Here is a 17,899-nt window from a genome sequence, read left to right as displayed (position 1 = left end):
CCAGGAATCATGCAGGTGTCTTCTCCATGGGAGAGAAGAGGAACTTAGGTGACTCCTGCATTGCCTGTGTTGCACCAGGAGGCGCTGCAGCCATTGCTACCAGGGAGGCTGAGATCATGGCACTGCTTGTATGAGGTGCTGTTCCTGGAAATGAGAAAGCAGTAATTAACAGGAAGACCAGGCCATCTTCTATCTTCATGTGACCAGAAGGAGGTACACAGCATCCTTGAACACTTCAACAAGAAACTTTCACCTTACAAAATACATCATTCTCTTTCAAAGGGCCTGTTTCATGGCCTGCAGCCAGCTGAAGTTAAGGCAATTAGCAGTGGTAAGACCCCAAGTCAGGAAGAGCTTTTCACAAATCCATGTGCAAAACCCCAGTCATGAAGAATTAGTGATGAATATAACAACCTAAGTATCAATTCTACTATACAACTACATGCATCCCAACTCACACTGCAAGCAAGATTAAAGTGCATGTATACATAAATCTGAAGTATCTTAGGCTTTCCTGGCATCCCAGAAGATTCAGGCACATGGTCCCCTACCTCCAAGGATTCAGTCAGACCAGCTGCTACCCTAGGAGTTTTAGTACTGTGGCGTGTTCACTTCAAATGCAACCATGCTGTCTCTTCCCATTAACCATTGTTACTACTATTTCTTATAAGCATATCATCAGGAGCAGCATCTGCCTCCCTTGCTTCCTTCTCATAGCTCTTCCTTCCTTACACTATCTCACACTATAGGTACCAAAGACACTAGATGTCACAACAGGAAGATATGTGCCTACAGTTCTCACATTTTCTGGTTACTTCACTCTTTCAGGGATTGTGAACAACTAGTATAGGTTTTGACATACTCCAGGAGCACCTGATTTAGCTTCAGGGTATACAGCTGTGTGCCTTTGGGGGCACCGTCCTGTGGAGTCTGGACACCGGGATTCACAGTCCTCTTCAGAAGGATAGAGTGGGCCAGCTAAGGAGTGGTGGGCTGAGGAGAATCCACCAGTCAGGTATCGTCTTCTTGGAGCTACACTGCATGATCAGTAACTCTCTGCTCATTGCATTGTCTGGCCCCGTGGCTGGGATGATTCCACATCCCATGACCTGTGATTTGCTCTAAGGTGGCTTCCAGCTAGAAAGAAAACAGATATATGTTTCTGGAAACCAAAAGAAGGAATTTCCTTTTTTGAAGCTGTGTCAGGAGGTTAAAAGTGGATATGAGGGTTATTTCTTAGCCTGTTACAGAATATTACGGCTTCAGCCTGTGGGTACCATCATTGAGGGTACTCTAAGTCCATGACCCATCCCAGAGCTGAGCAAGACATAAGGTGTTTACCCTTTTAGATAAGATACACTGCTGCTGGAAAGAGTCTTCAGGGCATTTTATGGTAAATCAGGATATCTTAAGAATTTTTTGATTTTGGTGGTTATACCAAATTATCAGAATATTCGAAGGCTGCAAAGCTTCTGTTTCTTTTGACATTAATTTTGTGGTTGTTCTGGAATGGTCTTTTTGTCTGTTGGAGGCTGTCTATGACATATTTAGCAAATCAGATAAATGAGTTTGTTTATTTTTTTATGCAGGACGTCTCCAGTATCATTCAGCAATGTTAATCAAAAGAAAAATTGTAGTGCTATAGAGGATAATGTCTTTCTGACTGCCTTACATTGATATGCTCATTTTGAGGCTTTTGTTTGTTGTTTAGAGGTTCAGTGTAATTCACTGACTGAAATACATTAAAAAAATAAAACTGTTGATGAACTTTAAAATAGATTTTTCTAGGTCTACTAAGTTTAAGGCTTTTAAGGTGTAAATAAAAAAAAATAAAATAAAAATATCCAGGCTTTATTAAACTAAGTAGCAGAATACCTGACATTTTAAATTGAAAAATCTCAGTGATTCTGTCAAAAAGAATTAAAAGGTTTTATAAACAACTCCTACCTGTTCCACTGCAAATGATTTCTTGCTTTAGGTTTAGTGTCAGATAACTTAGTGGTTTTCCTGAGTTACTGCTAGATCTGCAAAATCCCCTGTGGTCCTTAAGAAGTTTCTTTCACTCACCTCTGAGTTCTGGCTTTTTCTTGCCACCCTCAGGAGTGTCTCAGTCTCTTTTGTGGACTGCAAAATCGTATATACTGGATATCTCTCTCTTTCTCCAGCCCTTTCGTACGTCACAGGGGAAGTTTTTTCCTCTGAGCATAGTAAACTGTTGCTCAGGTAAAAATCTTTCTTTCCCTTAGTCACAGGATCTTTTATGAATTAGCGTTCTAACAAAAATGACACGGGTAAGAAAAAAAAAAAAAAAGAAAGGAAAAAAATTAAACAGATAAGACCTGTCGTAGTACAAGTTTTCATTTCTCATAGCTTGAGTGTCTAACTACAATTTGGGTGGAATAAGAAGAAAGCTAGGTGATAATAATGGTTGCTGAAAGTCTCACAATATACCATGTACCTAGCTTCTGGCATCAGTCCCCAGTAAGATGCTGTAGTCATGGCAAGGGGAGTTGTCTATACCAGACGCTTTATTTTAAATAAGCACTTTTTTTAGATGGTTATGAACTAATAAAGTTCCAGAGATTGAACTGGTACCCAGGACTTGATTTGGAGTCTCATCTATTTGGGCAAGAGCTGTAGTAGCAGATAGTATAAGATTGCTTTGTGTTAGTGTAATTTTTTTGGATCGTGTATATGCTGTGTATGTATATCCTATGTTTTGTTCTGAAGAGAAAAGCCCACCTGCTAGCTTTGGGACTGCCATGCCAGGAGGCAGGTGGAGCTCCTTGGAGAGATGAGGGGACTGCACCTTCCATGAAAACAGTTGTACATAAACAGGGGAAGCTTCCAAAATACAGAACAAGGCAATGAAGGAACAGTCCATGAGTGTGTGAATAAGCAGGGAGCAGACTAAACAACTTGTGAACTTCCCTGCAATCAAGTGGTGAAGGTGACTTAGACTGAGGGAGGCTGAGTAGTTTGTTGTGACTCAGAAAACCAAAGAAAGCTACTGAACTGAAAAGCAAGTCTGGAGGGATATGTTGGGAGGAGGAAAATATGTTACTTCACCTTTTATTCTAAGCTTTCCCATGCAGCAGATGTCAGTTTTACATACTTAAAAACACTAATGTAATATGTCGTGTTATAGTAAATCCTTCATTCAGAGTTTTGAAAATAATTAAATTTGTCTATTTGGATATGCTGAAATTGCAGAAGATGTGGGATTGGTCCACATTAAGAATCTGATCGACTCATGGACCTGTCATACATGTCTGTTATGGGAGATAATGAGGTTCCAACAGGCGGGCTCTTCCACAGTGAATTTAATGCGAAGTTTTTTATTTAAACATTTTTTTATAAAAAATTAGATATCATTTTCTGTTACAATAATTCCCTGTGGTCACCTACAACTCTGAACATCGATTTTTGTGGTGTACTGTAGGTTTACAGTAGCTACAAAATGTACCTAGCTACTAAGTTGCCACTTGGGTTAGACCTGTATCAGCAAAACATAGCAGTGCCTCCTGCTGATATTGTCTCAAACTGTACAGAAAAGACTATGAGTGAAAACATGCTGAAACTTCAGAACGCAGAGTATAATTTTGAGATCTCAATACTGGACTGACAGAGAGCTGTTATGGAGAAAATGAGCTTTTGTTGAATTAACTTCCATTTTGCTAAATCTTTCAGATATGTGGAATAGATACATACAAAAATATATGACTTGGAATGACAGTTCGACTCTTGTGATGTTAGATTTGACAGACCTATTAATGTGAAATGATTTAAAGGCAATTTCAGGTGACTTCTTCAGACAGACAAATGAGTTTTCAGTGATGATGAATATAATGCTGTGAAACTGATTTTATGTGTTTTATTGGTAAGGCCAAGTATATTCTGACAGTAATTGTGTATTATTGGTGCTACATGTTATAATTCTATATTTAAGCAAAAATTACACAATGGTGTGGCTTTGTGTTGTTTCTGTTATATTAAACAAGTTCTTACATACAAATGCATTAAGCTTTCCTGGAGTCCCATTAACTGCTAAAGTAGGATCATGAATAGCTGTTTAAAGGAACAGATATCTCAAAGAATATAGCTGTGTTATATTAAAGTATTAACACAGTATCAACATTGCAAGATGACTATTTACTTTTAATTTCTTAGTTTGAGAAGGTGCATTATTCTTGAAAGTAATTGCCACTTTATGAAAAATATATATACATTAGTAAAATGTAAGTATGTGTACTGTTAGTACTTGCTTGAGAGTTTCTTATTAGCTTTGTGTATAGATATACTCTCCATAATTATACTCCAAAATGAGACTTTCAACACTGAGTAGGAAATTTATTCATTAAATTAATGGGATTTGTGTAACTGAATTTGTTACTTGATTTTGAATATCTCATTCTCAGTGAAAAAAATAAAAAAAAGGTTTAAAAGGCTTAATCCTGCAAACAGTTAAGCATCTAAGAAGGTACCATGAGCACAGCTTCTATAGAATGACAGTCTCCATAAAATGACATCCAGCTACTTTTTTTCTGGTTAGACATAAAGTATAGCATAAGATTGACACATTTTATTGTCTGTCTTCCTAAAATGTAAACAGTACTTCACTTTTGGTTTGGTGATATGCATTAGAAATTCTCCACATTTTACAGCTGGAATAGATATATACATATATTTTTAATATAAGCAATTATCTTTTGTGATCTGATTTCCAGGTTCCCCTGGACCATCCAGTGATCACAGCAGTGGAGCTTCATCACCTCTCTTTGATAGTGGCTTACATTTAAATGGAAACTCAATTAATACTGTAAGTAAATTAATACTAAAAACAGCATAAATTATGTAAGTTTTTGCTCCATTTTGAGCTTCAGAATGCTAATGTAACACCATAGGACTAGCCTAAGGTTTTTTTAATGTTTAGTTGGTTGATCGGTTGGTTGAGTGTTTTTTGGTTTGATTTGGTTTTGATTTTTTTTGATTTGTTTTGTTGGATTTTTTTTAAGTGCCTATGCTGTAAAATTCTATATACTTGTGAAATAGCCAACATGGTATCCTGAGTTGCTATTCTCAGTTGCTGTGAGGCAACTGAGAAGCTTCTAAGAATGATCACAGCAAGGTTGGATCATTGTGTGGGCATGAATTCATGTCAATTTTTAACATATTTTGTTGAATTATAGCATTGTGCTATTAAATTTAGTAAAGAAGCTGAAATGCAAATGGAATTCAGAAGAGAATGTAAAGGTTGAATTATTGAGGCAAACTTTCATTAAAAGGAAAAAAGGAGGAAAAAGAAATAAAATGAGAAAGCAGGCTTAAGAAAACAAGTCTATTTCTTTAATCCAGAGGATGGTCCTTTCTTTTTTCTGCAGCAATCATCTATGACTGAATTAAGTGCAGCATTGTGGGGAAAAAAATATATTATTTTCTCTGGGAAAGATAGAAGTTGTCAAACCCAAAGAAGATAAGATGTTTTAGTAGGTGACAATGTTGCTGTCTTCTTAAAATGAAGATTGAAGATGTAAATAATAGCTATAAAAGAACAGCTGTTCATGCTGAAAACTTGCTTAACTCCCAACTAATTGCAGCTGTAGTCTTTTCAGTTAGATATTAAATTTTAAAGAATGAATGCCCTGTGAATGGAGTACAGGCTTCTGCTGACCTCTGTTGCTCCTTTTTTTTCAGACATGTGTCTGCTGCTTCTCTCAAGTTTTGCACATTTTGACCACTATCTCTCTAAATTAATCCTTAAAGCTATTTTTCATCTGATAAATATATAAATGATAATACAAATATGCAAATATTTGTCATATATATATATATGATAAATAATAAATAAAAGTATTCATTTCTGCTTTAATATCTGTACTTTAGTGCTTGGGGTCCGAACTGAGTATAGATACAGAAGATATCATGTTTATTTGTTTGCAATTATCCAGATAATTTTTACGTTTAGTTACCTTGCACTATTGTCTTAGCAAAAACAAAGAAACAAACAAACAAAAAAAAACATCTGCCATCAGGGTCCATTATTCTGCAATGCCTGTCTTCCAGCTGCTATGCAGCCAAACAAGTCCTTTCTTCAAAGTGTTTGCATTGTATGAAGAGGGCTATGGTCAGGTGATTTCTTCTGATTGCATTAGCATGCTTTAGCAAATTAATGCCTACTAACTGCTAAAATGTGTGCCATAATAACTTTCAATCATCATTATGACTATACAGTGGGGATTGCACACTTGGAATTCTACACATTACAAAAATAAGTGGCTGGAGTTTTATGGACTTGTAACACAAAGTAATTTAGAGTTAGTTTCCAAGGTAGCACACAAAAGACTGCATGTAAGCTTCTGTAAAACAGAAGGGGGAATACTGAGGTACTAACTTGTTTACATACATCACTTTTCTGTCTTTTTCTGAAGTTGGACAAAAAGTCTCGAAGAGCCTTTATATATGCACCAGACACTTTGACCTAGAAGTGAAGTAAAGCAAAACAATTTACATTATATGTAGCCCAGTAAAAATGTCATGATCTTACTTCATAGGAAACAAAACTAAAAATTGCCAGATTCTTATTATGATGTACAAAAGCAAGGTTCTATGTATTCTATGCTGATACGGCTGGCTTTTGAGGTAGTCCACCAAAAATGTGTGGTATAATGTCTGTCCAGCTAAGATATGGATGAGCTGTGATTAGAACTTCAGAATTGCATGTTTTTCAGGTATCAAGTAGTGGGTGCTTTTAATTTTAATTAGGTACTTTTCATTTTTTCAGTAAAGGAAGAGCTGGACTGACATTCCCTCTGACAGTATTGCCCAGTAAAAATATAGATATTTAAACCACATTTTAATATCATCTTGGTAAGGGAGATCTGACTCACTTTGAATAATCTGTTACATCATGTTGTATGTACCTTCCTAACCACAGTCAGATCCTTGCTACATTAGACAATGCACATGTATTTATGAATGCTACTCCAAAAATCATGCATATTAAAGGAAAGGACAGGAGGTAGAGAATGACTATTATGGCAGTTTTACCAACTGTCATTCAGTGTGTCTGTTCTGAAAACCGGTAATACAGAGACGCCTGAGCTAATGCTATCTCAGTCAGTAACATTCGCATGACACCAGAATATATTGTGGTGTTACTAGTTTGTATCATATAGGAAGTAGTTTAGCCATGTTAACATCAAGCTGTCTCTGCCTAATACGATTAAACCGTTTTCAGTTCTCATGGTAGCTTGCCTCTGTTAGACATATCTTTATCACATCTTCTGTGAAGCGTCTGTTATATGTGATTTGATATCATCTTCAGGATTTATGGAAATCTTTCCTATAGTATTTGAGTAGTTTGCAGTAGAGTGCTTCAGAGGGGTTGCCCTGAACATAGAGAAATGAGGTGAAGTGTTCTCTTCACACCTAATTAGTTTGTGCTTGAGCAGTGTGACAAATGCTGTAGAGACTGGTAGTATCAGATACATTCATCTGTATCTGATACATGGTTTATTAATCATACTCTGAAATTTCAGGGAACGTAGAAGGTTTAGAAGAGCTACTCTCTAGGCCAGTGATTATAGTGCATGTACATGAAGGATTCTAACTACAAAACAATGAAGAAAATACTGTAGGGATGTTATCCTAGCTGGATTTCCAAGTCAGCCCTCTGGACAAATAAGTAAAGAAGAGGTCTGAAATAAAACAAATTACTAAGACACTATTAAATACTATGAAAGTTGCCATAGAAAGGGAAACTAGTTTTTCACTTCTTTGAATATCCAACTTCTCTGAATTGTCTAAAAGTGATATTCTGATAAATGGACTACGACTAGAGTAGATCATGTAATTATAGGATTCTAATTTAATTTTGATAGGTATGTTGAGTTTAGTTGGTTAAATTAAATGAAACAAGCATTTAGAATTTTCTAAGTTGCTTACATGTTTATTTATTTATTTATTTATTTTTAATTTGGTGGCTTTGTTTCGTCTGTTCAGTTAAAAAGTTTTGATCTAAGAAAGATGCCTACTTCGGCACCACGTACAGTTTATAAAAAAAGGAAAAATACAGATGCCCAACATCCGGTGGGACCTATAGGTCCTATGTCTTTAACATATATGGTAGTCCTGGTTTCAGAGTGAGAGAATGATACAGCTCAATCCCAAACCAGCAGAGGCGAAAAGGGAAGAGGGTGCATGCAAGGGGTTGGAGACCCTCTTACTGAGGGTAAAAGCTATGCTGATGGATACTTCAATGCAGTAAGTAACCAGACCATTGAGCTGAGATCAAATGGATGTGCCACATCTAAAAGCTTCAATAATTTTACTTTTTTCCTGTTTCTGTAGTGCCTTCCAATTCAGTATAAACATACTATTTATCGTTCTTAATTTGTATTTTATTCTTCATTTTTGTCATGCTGTAGCTCACTTTAAAGAAGTTTCAAGATTTCAGATCAATATCTTTTCTGTTAGAGTGATTCAGTATGTGATACCAGTAGACTCTGCCAACTCCTGATCTGAAAATCCATGATTTTCTCACTGTGTATGAAAGAATTATAACTTTAAATTGACTTGTAATTCATAGTGTATCATTTGGTAATGTAATTGCATAAGATGTAATAAATCTAGTAAATACAAAAAGTAGCTTACTTAGAGAGACAGTGCTGGTTACCCTCATGAAAGTAATCATCACTGCGTCTTCCATTTCCTCAACAGAAAAGAAAATACTTAAAACAGACAAACATAGCTAGCTACACTTGAACTGAATATCTTGAACTGCTTCTGTGGTGCGATCCTATATGAAGAGATAAAACGCACTGCAAATAAGCATACTCCTTTTTCTCCACTAATAAAATATGAAACTGTTCCCTTTCTACATACAGAGAAAAATAATCCAAATTTTCTGTTTCTGATTACACCTCTCAGAAATCATATCAGTAGAAAAAAAGCTATTTGATGATAACTTCCTACTCTACTATTCTAGATCTGCTTATAAAATGCTTTTGATACTGAGTAAAGAAATTGTTTATCTGAGATTTAGATGTTCAAAAGTGTTGTTTCTCTAATTCTGATTTGATTAGGACTTTTGCTATGATATTAATGAAATGAATAAAAGGTATTTTTAAAAGTCTCATCTTTTATTGATCCCCACTGTCATTGTTAATCCTTTCCACAGGCTTATTTCTTCTTCTATTTAATATGTGATTCATCAGGATAGTTATTTCTTCTGCACAGAAATTAAACACTTGTTTAATTTCCCAATAAAATTAAAGTCATATATGGTTTTAATGTTTTTTGTTTGTTTGTTTAAGGTTTTTGTTTTGCTTATTAAACTTAGTTAAAAATGGTGGTGAAAGGACTTATGGCATTGAATTAAAAGGAAGTCTTACTAGGTACTAAATAAATGAACACTGAGCAACATGTCAGCTTTGTGACATCTAATACTAGTTTCAAAAGTACTCACTTAAGCACTGAAAGTTAAACTGATATTCACACACAGCCCAAGAAGAAGTTTTACAGTTTTTTAAGTCGGGATTAGCCACTGTAAAAGAAATCAAAGACCAAGAAAGGTCAAATAGAAGGTTCTGGCTTTGTTGTTTATCTTTGAGAAAAAAAAAAAGTGCAGCACGATCATAATATAAATATTGTGTCAAGTAAAAAAATAATAACCTGTTTTTGTCAGGTATCTGGTTTCATTTTTTTAATTCTACCTATTTTCCCATATACAGCCCTCTCTTGTGAATGCATTTCTTGTATTTCTTATGAACTTGTTCATTTTAGTTTTCAGTAGTAACAAAAAGAAAATGGATTAGGAGATAAAGCCTAAGTTGTTTATTTTTATCAGTGCTGGTAGAAATGGGGTGATTACACAGTTTCTTTTTTAATTACACTTGTGATTAGAATATTTGGAGAACCTTGTTTACTTGATGGATTGTAGGGAGCAGTTCATCTGACCAGTCACCGGGAATGTGCTTTGCAGAGAGTTGTATTGCTCTGTAGATTGCACTGAGTGCATTGAGTACCTTTCATTTGCACAGACAGACAAAGAAGTTTGGGGGAATGTTGTTTATTATTAATGAGCGATGCTCTTATGTTTGGCTTATGATGTTCAGGAATGCAGAATGAGAACTGGGGATGAATTAAATTTGCATTTGATTTTTGTACAAAAGCTTCTCTCTTTTCCCTCATTATCTGTTCTCCTGCTTATAACTACAAAGGCACAAAGTGGACTGCTTCAGGGCAGAGCTAGATAATAAAGAGAAGTTATACATGTGCAACTCCGTTGCATGACTAAACAAAATTATGATCCTTTATCACCTTTTGGCAACAGAAAGAGCAGCAATCTTTCAGGTATGTTAGCAGGGAGTATCAGAAGTCCTTGGTTAGAAAGAAAAAATACGTGGGAGCATTCATGGGATTGAAGACTGCATGTGTTAGAAGATGAAGCATTAGAAATGAAAGCAAGCATTACTAGTGTTACTATTTTTAGAAAGATCCTTTTACTGTTGCCATAGTTAGTGTTAGATTAGTGTTTCAAATACCAGGCCCTGATAATGATCAGCAGGGAAACAGAGGTGAATAGTGGTGACCCAGATCTAGATGCAATGTTAGCATAGATGAACTCCAGTGGTTCAGATATACATAAAAGGTTTATAATAATAAACAACAGTGAAATCAAGGCAACAGGTCCTCCCTCAGAGTTGCATCCATTGTCATTCCACAAGTTTCTGCAACAAATTGACACTTACTGAGTTCCCAGTCAGTGATAGGAGCAGGAGACAAACCTCAAATTTGTCCCAAGGGATTTGCAGTGTGTGAAGGCCAAAATATTTCTCTAACCTTGGGCTAATTCTTCTCAGCAAGGACAGCACACCCCATCTGGGGATATGAAAGGCTGCCAAAAGCTGCCTGTAACACTGAAGTTTCAGTGCAGTTGCATTTATAAAGTGACACTATAATAATTTCAACACTGTATTCTCTTCTGTATTTTCCTCACATACTTTTAACATGGTGTTTTGTTTCCTGACTTCCATTATAATTTGAGAAGAGTCATAATTACTTTCTACTTTTGTGCTGAGATAAAAACTACTTTACCCACTTTTCCAACCCTCCTCATCCCCCAAAGAAAGAATATGTCTGGGAAAGGTGTTGCAGGCAAGGTTGTTGAGGTTACTCAGGAACCAATTACATTTAGCCTAAGGGAAACAAAACAAAGAAAAAGGTGCAGTAGTCCATACATTTTCTTTAAAAATATCTTAGGCTTGTACCTCATTGGTTCATTTAAAAAAAAAAAAAAAGTACAGCACCTAGCCACCTAGCAGCACAGCTGTAATAAAATATTCATTAATTTTTCCATAGTAAATCACTTCTAGAAAAATTTATATAATTGAACGATTTCTAATTTGTTCCTCACCAGCAGAATAGCGATCCCATTGACTTAAATGCGTAGCTACTGCAGTGAATAGGGCAGCATAGATCCCTAACACGTAACCACATATAGGTGCTCAGTGTCTGCAAAACTATCCATTAATTCAAATGCACTACATGTCTTCAAGAGCAGACATTAAATTTCAGAAGCCTACATGTGATGCAGCATTGGAATTAAATCAGTTTTTCTGTAATAGAAATGGAGGGGCAGTATCCTTGTTTCACGTGCTGTTTCACCTTCTTCCCATTTAATTAAACAATGTGTGTCAATTAAAATAGTGTAGAATAGAGCTGTGTAATTAAAAGTTGCTTCTTTCATCGAATTTTAAAGACATCAAATTACGTGTCCAAATTGTTACTTCATCTGGAAGAGCTTGTTTCCCGTACAAAAGCCTTTATTAAATGATTTGGTGATGCATACTTTACCTCATAATTACTGTCTTCTTAAAGCTGTCACAGAATTGCACACCTGCATCTAAGCATTCCATTAAAAATAAATAAACACAGACCTTCTTCTGAATTGATGCTACATCAAAGAAATGCACAGGTATTTTGATATCATCATTACATCCCTCTGAGTTCTGAGACAAGCTGAACACTCTAATTGACGCCTCTTTACAATAGATACCTCAATAAAGTGTTTCTTTAGCTGGGCACTGCAAGAATTTCAGTCATGTCTCTACTGAACACTTGTAATTGTGTTGTTCCATGATTAATGTCAGCTAACATAAGACTCTTTTACTGCTAAATGGAGCGGACTTGTTTTCTTCCCCAGCTAGTCGGCAGCCTCTGTTTCCTGTCTCGCCCTAGAAGAAGAGTTGACAAATGCTCAGCTATACATTAATCAGATTACTTAATTGATCCACTGAAAACTAACCCTACATATACATTTATTTATTCATTTGTATATTGCATATGTATATGCAATATGCATACAGATTTCAGTCACTGATCTGACTGAAACATGTAGAGAGAGCTCCTCCAATTCACTGTGAGCTGAGGGGTTTCCAGTGCTGCTGCAAGAAAAGCTATAAATCTAAATCCCTTCCTCCAAAATAACTGTAAGACAAATCTGCCTACTTTGAAAAGCATATCATATTGAGGGCTTTCTTTTGAGTGTACTGCAATATCTTCAGTAATGGAGTTTTGACAAGATGCTCTCCTGTTTGTACAAAAAAAAAAAAAAATGCAATTAAGTTATTATTAACTACACTGAGTTGTTTTGTTTTGTTTTTATACCAAAGTCTATAAACATGTATTAGCCATTTTTTTCAGTTATAGCTTAAAGAAATTAAGCTATGCTACACTATGTTTTAGCACTTTAATGTCAGAGTTGTTTTTCCTAGGAAAATATTTCAATATATGAAGATCAAATGTTATATTAATATTGCTAGCGTTTTCATACACATATCTTCAGAGAAATATCTGATATTCTTTTCAGAAACTCAACAATGCTCACTAAAGAGGAAATAGCAGCAACAACAACAGCTCAAAAGATAAATAATATCATCTGAAATTGAACCAGTGTTCATCACAAGCAGTAATCTAAAATAAGTCATGCCTGCTACATACACATGCGCTTGGTAGAAGTACCAGTTTATGGAACAGTATCAAGAGTTTAATGATACATTTTGAAAGAATAAATCTTCTAAAGCAGAAAGTGGATGAATTCCAATTGTCAGAAAAAGTTACAGGAGGAAAGACAAAATCACAGAATTTATGTTAAAAATGTTCCTCATGCATATCACAATTGCTTCTTATTCATTTTCTTTTATATTCTTTTACCTTTTAGGCTTTGCCAAAACTATCATTACTTAAATTTGTTAATTAATTTAAATTAAAATAAATTAACTGAAAGTTAATTTTCCAGTATATATCTTGCCAGTCTTCTGAAACCCTCAAGCATAATTTAGCAAAAAAATACAAAAATTATAGAACACAAGCCTTTTGTGAAATCCTTTGCGCTAGTTCATATACAGTTGAAATTTCAGATATTGATAAAGAGTCCTGTCTTCTCTTTATTTCTTAAGGCTGGTGGCAGTAGCAAGGCATGATGGTAATAAAGAAAAGTAGCTTTCAAGGGAATAAATCATTGATGCCAGTTAGTTTAGTCCTTTAAGAAAAAAACTATACCAATTATTGTTACCTCTGATTAATTGTGATATGAGAATGTGTTTGATAGATACATTGCTATTCCAGGTGTAGTCCTTTGTCTTCATCTACTATGAAGACTTTGCAAGACTTGCCTTTTTGCAAACCAGACAGTGTTTGTACTATGAGTTGAAAAGTGTATTTAAAAAGCAAGCTTAAGCTTGCTGAGCAACATGACTGTAAGTATTTCTGAGTCCAAAACTGATTTAACCCAGCTTCAGCCTGCCTAAAGCCCATGTTTAAAGAAGCAGCAGCGTGTCATTCATCCTAAAATATCACTGTGGCTGCTTTCAAGGTGCAGGCCTAACAGAAACTACAAATTAAATTACTAGTGTGGATTCAGAAATGCTTCCTTTTGAGTACATGACATTTTTCTTGCAGAGGTTTTAGAATCAATGACAGTTTAAAATTAAAATTAAAAAGGTAAAATAATTGAGTTGCCCAAGCTCAGCGGATAATATGTCACAAAAGGATAAAAAGTTGACAATCACAGTGAACTATGTTCTATTTATGTCTTTCCTATATTCTTAGTGGAAGCTTAATTATAGAGACATGTCTGATTAGGTCTCCCACTTAACATTCTTTTTCATTCTTTCATTCTACTTATCGTATATCTTAGCCTTTTCATTCTACTTATCGTATGACTTCATGGTTGTCCCATAACAAGTAGTTACAGAATATGTTTTTAAAAGCAACAAAGCACTTGCCCATGTTGTCCTTCATAGGTCAGTGATTGCTAATGGGATATAGGATCATTCCCTCCTCCAGGTCAACAGTACACAGCTGTCCCAGGTGGATAGTGATTATGCGTCATTACAAACTGATCCTCATTCAGTGTTCTGTCAAAAATGAGATTTTTGTACTCAATCCATTTCTTAATGGACAGGTGTTACAAGCAAATTGGCATTAATTGGCAACATTGTTGGTGATCTCAGCAGAAAGCCAAAGGTGTGAAATGAACCAGAGGATAAAAGCCACAATTGAAGAGATTATCTCTAAACAGCCATTTTTTTTGCAGTCCTTTGGAGGAATGGTGTGCAGAGCATGAGCAGCAGCTGTTTAGTAGACAGAAGGCTTGAAGTTCAAGCAAGCTCAGTACACTGGGTCGGACCAAAGAACCGCCTAGCCAAAAAGCTCGTCCCCAACAGATGCCCTTAAGAATCCAAGAACAGGGGAAATATGTAGAATTATTTATAGGGTATGTTCTGTGCACCTCCATGATGTTTTGGATAGATTCTTCCTGAACTAGAGTTTCTTATATACAGAAATGCATTCTTTCATTGTTTTTATCCTTCTGTATTTTAGGATCTGTATTTTAAGGGAAAGTGAGCCATTATATCCTAGTCCCTTTCGCTGCGTTCTTATATACACTTGTCATACAGTCATGTCAGCTGCTTCTTTTCCAGTCTAATTAGTCTTTGTTTACTTAATCATTATTTGCATGAAAGCCATTCCATATCTTTCAACATCTGCTTTTCCTGCAACAGCAAGATCTTATTTTGAGTATTTATCATCTGTTCATAACTCATTACAGTCCAGGAAAAGTTAATATAGACTTCACTCATATGCATTAGTATTCATTTATCTATAATATTTTAGCAGTCCTTTTACCTCTCAGTCATTCAGTATCATGAGGTGCTTCTGCTGCAGTTTGCAGTTTGTTCTTCTTTTTATTATTTTTCATTACTTGCTGCACATAGTTAACTTCCTCAGTCTATTGCTTACTATCTTGTCCACATCATCAATCAGTATGCCGAATAGCTTGTATATCTGGGAGTCCACAGATAGTACCCTCTGAAGTAAAAACTGGTTACTAAGTGAAGTGTTTTGCTTGCTTTATTTACCTAATTACGAATTTGTGTTGGGGCTTTGCCTTACTTCATAGCAAATCAGTTAATAATCTTTTGTGAGGGACAAATGGTTTTTGGAAACCCAAGTACATCTTAGTGATTGGTCCTCTCATTAATAACTGCTTTGGACAATTCTAAAAGACTTCTGAAGCATGACCTCTGTTTGCAAAAATGATATTGGCTTTCTTCTTCCCCATGTTGTTACATTTATCCACATGTTTTGAAGGGATGTCGTGAAGGATCTGTCTCTGATTGACGTATTAGTAGATTATAGGGCAAACTGAACAAAATGGACTGCCGGGCCTATGATAGTATTTAATTTTTGTGCAGTGGCCTTGTGGCCATGTGTATGCTCTCTTTTGTCTGTAACAAGATAAGGAGGGTTCTAATTTCCGTTCTACCATAAATAGGTTAGTACAATATGGCTTAGTAAGAAACAGACATTTGAGACTTGGACCAGCTTGACCACTTAGTATCATTTTCCTATTCTTGGTCATTACTGGCTGGATCATGCAGTATGGATTCTACTTGTGTAAGTAACCCAGAACTAAGGGGGTGAAACCCTCTGGAAAACGCTTTCTGGTATGTTTATCAAATATCAAAACTTTGAAATGGTCTGCAGAAGCCAAATTTCCTTAGGAGTTTACACAAGTTATAACAGTTTAGCATTTAGAATCATAACTTTGACGTTAATAAATTTTGACCAAGGGTTTTCCCCTCTTTAATTAATGAATCCAGTGGAGAATTGTGATGTAGATTTTCTAAAATTCTTATCCTTACTTACAAGGAGATATTTCTTCTTTACACTGTTATCCTACTAAAGCATTTGACTGAAGTGTAAGGGACCACAATGAAATATCAAATTGCTAGTGACCCTTCCATTTTTTTTTTCTGTAAAATGCTCTTAAATTGAATATTACATAATAGACAGAATACAGCCTACTAAAAGAAATACAGCTAACAGTTTGCAAGAAAAGGGTTTTTATGTTTAAATTATCTAGATGTTACCTCTATGTTGAGAGTGGAGAGGACAGGAACAATAGGTGAAAATGGTTCCTATTTTCTGATTCCTGGATTTAAATTCAGTGGTCATATTCAAGCATTTGTGTTTGGCTTTAATAAGCTACTTTCTACTTTGTTCTTAGACATTTCAGCTTCTGGACAGGTATGTTAGACTCTGTTGATCATTTTCAACTTCAGGTTGCCTGTCATTCTGTCAATAATTTTCATTTGTACAGAATGCTAAAATATGCATCAGTTTCTTCACTATGACATTACCGAGTTTAAACTAAGCTTTCAAGACACCTTATCTTTTTGTGGCTAATTCTATGAAATAGAATTAGTCAATGGACTTGATTATGAAATATTCATACTGCAACATCAGGAGATCTCAGTCAAATGAAAGCTGGATTGTTTTAGGGATTGCAAATACTCTAAATGAAACTCTGTGATTCTTTTCCTTAAAGAGTTTGCAGTGTAAGACTTTACTGTTAACCAACTTAAGTAGTTAATCTAGTAGTACTTACAACAGTAAGTACTTTACTGTTAACCAACTCTGCCAATTTCACTACTTTTTTTTTTATTTATTTACTAGAGAAGTGTTCCTCAATCACTAACTCTCAGTCATCCTGTTAGAATCTGAAAGTCAGTATTTTGATTTATTTAAAGAAATAGAGAGATCAGTTGCCACTGACTATAAGAAAGAGCTTTAGGAAAAATAAAGAAACAAACAAAAACCTAAAAGATTTATGAGCAGGAAGAAAAAATAGAAATGGAGCAATTCCCAGAATGCTCTCTATTTTGAGTAAGTTTTAAGTTTTTTTTTTAACACCTGGGCATAAGAGAGCTGATGCTGATCCGTCATTTGGTTTATTTGCTTTTGTTCTACTCGGTGTGTGTTTATGGCTTTTATAAAAATAACCATCTTTCAACTCACTTCTCTACTGCTAAGTTCTCTGGGACAGGTAATTTTGGTTCAGATACAGATAGCATAGATGCCTAACTTTGACCTAAATACCTATATCTCTTTGATTCCTTCTTAACTGCTTCTCTGTACATAGTAATGGCTCTCTTTATAGAAAAGTGAAATATGCAGATGTCATGGTACTGTAGAGATATAAATACCAATGTAAACTTTCAAGTGTATTGTCTTTATGTGTTCTGTAAGAAAATCCTATCTCATTCTGTTGTTCATTTAATAAGCCTTTTATATGCTCATAATCATGATTATAAATCTGAATTGGTATGCTGAGCATTGGTTTCCATCATTTTCTAATCAGTTCATAATTTAATTGATTTTTACCTGTAAACACTATTTTCAAATCATTTGCAAAGAAAACCAGTTACCACCTTTGTCTTTTTTTCTTTATTTTTCCTCACAGTTTAGACATAGTTTTGTACTTTCAGTCAGTGATACAATAGTGTAAACCTCTGGATATTATTTCACAAGGAATAAACTGCATATTCTG

At 35.2% G+C, this 17,899-nt stretch overlaps 1 protein-coding gene across 1 annotated transcript in view; it reads left to right on the top strand.

The window, feature by feature from the left end:
* Nucleotides 1-17,899, top strand: part of SNTG2 (syntrophin gamma 2) — a 280,170-nt gene that overhangs the window by 174,082 nt on the left and 88,189 nt on the right. Inside the window, exon 8 of the mRNA XM_035543020.1 lies at nt 4,728-4,819. Coding sequence (XP_035398913.1) covers nt 4,728-4,819 — 92 coding nt within the window. The remainder of the gene's footprint in view (nt 1-4,727; nt 4,820-17,899) is intronic.

This window comes from Cygnus atratus, chromosome 3, assembly GCF_013377495.2.
Source record: "Cygnus atratus isolate AKBS03 ecotype Queensland, Australia chromosome 3, CAtr_DNAZoo_HiC_assembly, whole genome shotgun sequence".
NCBI classification, from domain to species: Eukaryota; Metazoa; Chordata; class Aves; order Anseriformes; family Anatidae; genus Cygnus; species Cygnus atratus.
Note: the sequence above shows the minus strand (reverse complement) of the source record. Positions and strands in the feature narration are given on the sequence as shown.